Source organism: Etheostoma cragini, chromosome 20, assembly GCF_013103735.1.
Source record: "Etheostoma cragini isolate CJK2018 chromosome 20, CSU_Ecrag_1.0, whole genome shotgun sequence".
Lineage (NCBI taxonomy): Eukaryota > Metazoa > Chordata > Actinopteri > Perciformes > Percidae > Etheostoma > Etheostoma cragini.
Window position 1 is genome coordinate 1662591 of NC_048426.1, and position 8015 is coordinate 1670605.

Here is an 8015-nt window from a genome sequence, read left to right on the forward strand (position 1 = left end):
CCCCCCCCCCCCCCCCCTCCTCCTTAACTAATCCTGTTGCAGCAAAGTTAATGGATTGGTTAATGAACTCAGAGCTCCCATCTGACCATTAAAAAAAGAAAAGAACAGTTAGGGGGGAACGGTTTCGAACACAGCTAATGTCCTCTCCAGGGCGACGCGGCCCGGCTGTATTCGGTGCTCTGAGAAAAGGTTTCTGGGAAAAACTGCGAAGAGGGATTTCCACTCTAATCCTGGAAATCTTTGTGGAATGTCAGGTCAAAATATGGTGGCATGTGTGCACACCCACAGGCGCTTCTTTGGACTGTGTTTAATTTGCAGTCTAATTTTCCTATTTCAGAGTTCTACCTGTAGTCAGATCTCACATTGAACATCCAGACTTCTCTCTCTCTAAGTGATTTCTCCCTCATGTTTTCCAGGTCAGGGTCGCCGAGTCCTCGGATAGTATTCCCGCGGCGTGGTAGGCCGCCGTTCTGCAGGACAGCATGCACACGGAGGATGTCGTCTGAGTCGGGCCTCGCCGCTCCGCGTCTCACCTCGCCGTCCGGAGTGATGACGGCTCTGTGGTGCTCACTCTGGCTCGCCTTCCTCCTGCCTCTCTGCGTCACTCCGGCCAGGCTGCCCACCGCCCAGCCCACAGGTAGGACCCCATATCAAACCCCCCGCTTAGCTAACGTCAGTTAGCTAAACATCTGGCGAGAGCACCGTGCTTTCCTACGCTGGGGCAAGAGCACGTGAATACAAGTTTTATTTTATTTAGTGGCGGTGGAGTTTTGACATAGGTTATCGGACGTAGAAGCAAGTGTACACCTACTGTAGCGGAGGTGGAGTTACTCCTGTCATTCTTCCTGGAGAACTGGCAGAACCCGGTTATTCACTCAACCCGGTTACTGCTGTGCATTTGAACGCACCGTTTCTCGTACCTTCTCCGTCACCTTCTCAGCCAAAATCGAAGTAGATGTTCATCAAGGCGTCATTGCTGCTCTTCCCTGTCAAACACACAAAGACAGACATGGAAGATCACACACAGTTGTTCTTATCGGTTGGTGTACGGGTTCTTATTACATGAAACGATTAGATCATTTGTCATTTATCAAGCAAAAATGCCAAACCAGATTTGAAGAAGCGCCTCTGCTCAGACGTGAGGTGAGAAGAAGAAATCTCAAAGCAACACTTTTCTTGCTGCACAACAACAAAAACACAGCTCAGAAGAATTCCCCCTCTAAAGTTGGCTTCACACTCAGTCATAAACCGGGATAAAAGAAGCCTGGGAGGGTTTTCATCCAAAAAAAGAAGAAAGACTACGTTTAGCTGCCCACACCCATTCGTTTCCACCCTCAATTGTTCCTCTCTTAATTTTCCAACGCTAATATGACATCTGCTTTGAACCATGTTGAGGTTTCTGTTTGTTCATCACTTCAAATAGGGGCTTTTCAAAAAGCCCATTTATTGTTTATACGAATGTGGCTGAGTCTTTTTTTTTTTTTTTATATATACAAGGAGGATATAATTGGACTCTTCTTGGTTCGCTGAGCTTAGCGCAATATTCCCTCTTTGTTCTCGAGGCGGAGAAATACCCAAAGATCAGTCCAAAGTAAATGTTGACTGTGTTTCTTTTAATCTCTCCATATTGCCCAAAATAACTAACACAGCAGAGTAATCTCTATTCTGAGGCATTGGCCAAGTGTTGTCCCCCCCCCCCCCTCACTTTTTCTTATGTGATAGTTACTTTACACGCTTCAGTACATTAAGAAAGACAAGGAGTCGGGCGCTTTTTGGATAGGACCCAGCTGTCTTATGCATCAGAGAGAGAGACAGAGAGACACAGAGAGAGAGAGCGAGAGAGAGCGTAATCATGACATAATAGGGACATCTCTCTCTTTACACTGTCACAGTCTGGGGAACTCTGACATTAAGGGGTCTAAAAATGAGGTCCCCATAAGGAAAACCCTTTCAAATGAATGCAGAGTCATGAATGTGCACACACATCTTGCAGATATGGGTTGGTGTGGTAAAGTGTGTGGTATAGTGTTTTTTGTAACTAGTGCGCTGTATATCAAGGCTATCATCCGAATAACCGAGGTCAAACCAGAGATGTTGTCTCAAGTCTTGAGACACAGACTTAAGTCACAAAAGTAAGGACTTGACTTGGACTTTACTGCGGTTACACTTGACTTACTTTAGACTGAACAATCTGAAGACTTCTATCTGAAGTTAGTGCCCCGGAAAACGCATGGATTAAGAAAAAGTAGACCTTGTATGTTTTAGTTGTAGGCCTCTGCATTGAAAGGATTTGGTCCCAACGATGAAGAAACAAAAAAGCACAATTAACCTAGCGTTGGAAGCAGTGTTCAAATGTCATGTAGCATTCAGGGACTTAAAAAGACTTGCATCGTGACTTCAGTTTGACACCGACTTGCCCCAAAAGATTTAAAGGCAGCTGTGAGTCAGGCTGACAGCCTCTACTTGTGTGGAGCCAAAAGAATCCCTCTCCTCCTCTACTCTGTCCGTCCCCCGCCCTCGCCCTCTCTCGTGGAAAACCCCAATGCTACAGTAGAAGTGTTGTGATTCTGTCCGCCTGATTGCCCTCCCTGCTGGGAGCCATCACAGCCTATCAGGCTCGGCATCATCCAAAGAGCCCAGTGTTTTTTAAACCCCTCTGGGGGGGCGGCTGTTCCGGCTATGATCTCGGTGTACCTGCGCGGTATGCAGATGTTGCCAAATACAGCCGGGCCACGCCGCTCTGAAGAGGAGCTGTGTTAAAAACCTTCGGAAGTCATTTTAAAAATGTCATGTAGTCTTAAGCATTCAGAGACGTATAAGAGACGTACTTGCATTTTGACTTCAGTTTGACTTGCCCCGATAGATTTAAAAGCAGCTCTGCGTCAGGCTGGTCTGCGACGGGCCCCCGGGCCTGGTTGGCATCTGCGGCCTGCGTCTCGTCTCCCCCGCGGCCCCCTGGCCTCCAGCAGAGGACCCCGTGTCCACAGATGAACGAGCAGTGGGGATAAAATGATTCTCGTTTACTGGCAGATGGCACAGTTTCCCCTCAGTCGCCACTGCACTGGGCAAAGTTGTCACTTAGGTTTGTGTTGCCTGTGTGTAATGCTCTCTGTGTGTCTGTGTGTATGTGTGTAGAATAATGTGTGTATCTGTTGCAGGGTCACAAATGAGCAGGTGCTATGCCTGTCATTCATGCCCTTGAAAGCATGTAAACAAAGGTTAAAAGTGATTGTGTTGTGATTTGGACAACCTTATTTATATATCAAAATCCCCCTTTTTTTTAATCAAGCTGTCATAAATTGATGCATGGATGTGACTGCAGAACCCTGTGGGCCACCGTAGGAATGTTTTTCAGAAGAGAAAACAGCTTTCTATTTTATTGATCAGAAAACAGACAGCCGTACTTGTGAAATACTCTCTGGAGAATCTTCCCGGGTCTGTATTTATTTATGAATGTGTGAAAGATGACACTATTGATGCAATACCATGTTTCCATTAAGTCCACCATAATGTTGTCTCAGTGTGTTGTTTATGTCATCTGGTGGCATTTCCAAATGTTGAGGGGGGGGGGGGGGGGGGGGGGGGGGAGAAGTTGATGAGAAAGAACAGAGGGTTTGTGTGTTTGTGTATGTGTGTTATTCTTCTCCCCTGTGTATTTACTGACCACACACACTTTCCGCCGGTCCCCCGTGGAGCTCAGATGAAATATGTGGCTCCTCTGCTCCGACCTTTTCTGGCAACTGCAGATATATAAATTCAACACATTATGTGTTTTGCTCATTGTGTGTGTGTGTGCGTGCGTGTGTGTGAGAGTGACAGAGCAGGCCTACGTGGAGTCTGCAGTTAAGTGAATGTCATGTCTGGATGGGCAGAGGCAGATAATGAAAGGGAGGCAGTTAAAATTAGATGAAAAGAGAAAACGATAAAAATTAAAGGGTAGCAGAGAGTGTGTGTGTGTGTGTGTGTGTGTGTGTGTATTTGTCTCTGTCTCTATGTGTGTGTGTAAGAGAGTAATAGACATCATAGGTATGTGTGGTCATTATGCCCTTTAACCAGAGAAGAAAGTGTTTGTGTTGTGTGTGTGTGTGTGTGTGTGTGAGAGAGGTAACTGACCCCCTACCATCCCCTTGGCAAGGACTGTAAATATCAGCAGGGGTTGTTTGGGTCATTAGAAGACTCGTTAAAACCACACCATCCGCAGATTTATGCTCAGGTTCTCTCACACACACACTCGCACACACACGTCAATTTACTCTTTCTCTCATTCACTTTTCTGGTTGTTTTTCTCTGTCAGTTTCGTTTTTCTTCCCGACCTCTTCTTAATATTACAGGCTCACAGGCCACCCTTGCCACCTATGCCATTTCTGTTATGAAAGTAATGTTGGTCACTAATACCCAGTGGATTCTTTTCCATCCAGACAAGGTTCTGCTGATCAGTTCTCCCGAAGTTCGGCGTGTTTTCCCCCCTGTAGCTCTGCCTCTCCGATGTGCATTTATAAAAGGTTATTTTCTCCAGTATGATGATAGTGTAATCTGCTGTGGGGCTCACAACATCACTACCCTTTAATCACCCCGTTATGTAAATGAGCAGTGCTCCATGTGAGTGTGAAAATTGGACCGTTAATCACAACTAATGTTCCTCCAAGCGGTTTCTCTTCCTCTGCTGCAACACTTTGTCTCTCGGAGACACCATGGCTGTCCTATCCTCAGTCCATCACACACGTAATCAGTGGACACTTTGTTGGATGGGAATTAAACATTGAACACGACTTGGACTCCTATTTATAAAGCTATCCTAGCAGGACGTTTCTCCTGGACTCCTCAGTCAGTCAATCAGGATACAGAACCCCCCCCCCCCAAAAAAAAAAATCTAATTCTATTATAACAAGCAGTAAACGGTCTTAATGAATACACACAATGGTTGTATTTAAGTTCTTGACAAAACGATCAGAGCCCAACCGATAAAGGATTTTTAATACTGAGACAAATATTTGGTTATTTTAAAATCCAATATGCCGATATATTGGCCGATATATATATTTCTTTAAATCCAGATACAGGTAACAGATTTCCCTATTATAAGTTATTTGTAGTTATTTATGAGTTTTCACTAAAATACTATGATAATAATTAGTTTTATTGCACAACAGAACAAAGGAACATCAAAATATATTAAAGTTCTGATAAATAAATTGTATGAAAATACAAAATTAAAATATGAAACTTAAAGTCCTCTGAACAAAAGTCACATTAACAAACAAAAAAATCAGTGTTGCCAACAGGGACGTTGTAGAGCGTCCTCTGGTGGACAAACTATGCAACGGCAATAACGTAACATGGTTGACAGTCCGTTTTTATTTTATCAAAATCATTTATTTTTCATTATAAATGATTCTGATGAATAAATATTTTTAAAAAATATATATATATAAAAAAATATATAAATGCCGATACCAATCGGGAAATGCCTAATATCGGCCGATTATAGATAGATAGATAGATGTTTATTGATCCCAAGAAAAATGGAAAATTTCGGTGTTACAGCAGCAAAATCAGTCACAAAGCAGAGAATGTAAATATAAATATAAATGAAATACTAGGAAACATCGCTTATTATAAGATTATATTGACCCGCTGATATATCGGTCGGGCTCTACACATGATACTGTGAATCATGTATGTTCCATAACATTTGAAGATTTTCTACTGTGTTCATCTGTTTAAGCACATTATGTATTAGGGAGATTAAGCACTTTCAGAGTACTACTGTCTAGACGCAGTGTTTTTCCAAGGATAACACACAGTTAAGCACAAGTGGAAAAAAGCCTGTTGCTAAGAAAAATGTTATTAAAGGTTTTCATATCAGATCACACACTGGAGGCTTGACTGAGACTAAATTGCGAAACAAAATGGGGCTCATATTTCAGGACCGCAGTACTTTTTCGGTACTGACTTAAACTCCATCTGTCTGTCAGTCTGTAGGACTGAACATTAAAGCCTGTCAAGTACTGCTATCTGGCTCTGATGTCAGGTCAGATTTGTAATCTTGTTTACTTACTGATAGGAATCCAAATCTCTGCTGCGGGAAACGACGCTGATTAGAGCGGCGAGAGTAAACCGAACCAGTCAAACAGCCCAACTCAAACAATGAGCTGAACTTTCAAACTACTTCCAAATTCCCCCGTTGGTGAAGGGCCTGCAAAACTTCTTTTGTACAAGTAGCACTGTTCAAAATATCTGTAGAAACACAGCAGTGCACGCCTGTTTGCATTAAATGAAGGTGTATTACACTGTTATACTTGACAGTTTTCCTTTGGGGACATTAAGTACATTGAAGTTGTAAAAAAACTAATAAATTGTACTATATTGCAGAATATCGCAATATGTTTAAAGTCCCAATAACATTGTATCATGCCATACTGTACGTATCCCTTTAATATCGTATCTTGGAGCCTTCGTGGGGATTCTCAATCCTACTATCGACTAGGGGGGGGGGGGGGGGAATCGATGGAGCATAGTATTGCGATATGAAGTATGGATCTTTTATTACGTATGTGTTGGATTGTCTGCTTGACAATCCCATGTTGCAGCAGTAAAGAAGTGAGATGAACAAACGGAGATGAAACAGATGTTGACAAAGTTTCCTTCTGGGGACGTTTTGAAAATTTGAAATTGGGAAGAAATACATCGCAACATATCGCAGAATATTGCAATAATACCGTATCTTGACATAACTATCGTGATGGTATCATATCATGAGGTCTCCCACCTCTAAGTCATTATCCAATATATAATTTGCATAAAAATATTGGTTGTGGCATGATTGAAGCATCTTTAAAGTCGAGCATTGCATTGAGATATTTTGCTACTTGTCCCTAGGACTGCATTAATTATTACATAATTGTGCAACTGTAATTTTTAACATAATCACGTTTTTTTGTTTAACCACAAATAAATCGCTAACCTTAATTAAGGTCTTGAGGCGTATGACTGGTAATTGCTTTTGTTTAGATATGCCTAATTTTATAAGTAATTATTGTTACCCTATACACGCTCATAGCAACAAAAATGACAAGGAGAGGGGGGCGGGGGGGTACAGCTAGGAAAAAAGTTAGAGTTAATAAAGAGTTGTTGTGTGATACAGAAAGATCTATCCTGGAATCTCCTCAAACTTGTTTGAAAAAGTAATAAATAAATCGATATTTTTTAAATTTGAACGAAAGAGATAATTATATTGTTAATCTCAATTATTGTAGAGCAAAATGTGGCATTGTTACAGCGGCCGCAGGTTCAACTCTTCATTCCCTCTCACTCTCTCTCTCTCTCCCCTTTCACATCTTCAGCAGTCCTGCATATCAAAGGCTTTAAATGCTTATAAAAAAACAGATCTCAGTGATGGGTTTATTTGTTTTACTGAAGATGAAAGTAACCTGATATAGATAATTACCGCCACTGCAGTCATAGAGCGTCAAATCCTTCCACCTTTTCCCGCAGTGGGACTCTTTTCTTTTTTTTGTCCTTTATGTCCCTTTTTACTTTTTTTCCCTTTCGGCACACCAACGTTTTGTGACACAAAAACATTTTAAGCCTGAAATCTTCACAGATATCTGATCATTTTCTCTCTTTTTTGGCCTTTTTTCAAACCCATATCAATAACTGAGCCCTTTCGAGGCTGCCTTGCCGTATCGGCCTAATGATGTCTTTGCAGCACACACACACACACACACACACACACACACACACACACACACACCTGTAGAGTTGAGTCCAGTCTGCCTCTGGCTGCGGTTCAGAGTGCTTCTTAGTCAGCTGGCTGACAGCGGCGTTGACATACGGTGGGGTTTTAATTACAAAGCTCCCCTTAAGGAAATTGTTGAGATACTTAACAGATAAAGCCAACACGGAGGGGAACAAAGAGGCCCGTTGTGTCGCATCAGGAGGACTGCTTCTGTAGGGCGTGCTGGGGCGGGGGGGTCGGGGGTTCGTCAGCTGGAGCTCCAGATAAATCTGACAAA

General features: G+C 42.6%; 1 protein-coding gene across 14 annotated transcripts in view; it reads left to right on the forward strand.

Annotated features, from left to right (window-relative positions):
- Window positions 1–8015, forward strand: part of fgfr3 (fibroblast growth factor receptor 3) — a 69629-nt gene that overhangs the window by 4206 nt on the left and 57408 nt on the right. For all 14 annotated transcript variants that reach the window (XM_034858581.1, XM_034858585.1, XM_034858589.1 and 11 more), the window contains exon 2: window positions 417–637. In XM_034858581.1, coding sequence (XP_034714472.1) covers window positions 496–637 — 142 coding nt within the window. In that variant the 5' untranslated portion in view covers window positions 417–495. The remainder of the gene's footprint in view (window positions 1–416; window positions 638–8015) is intronic.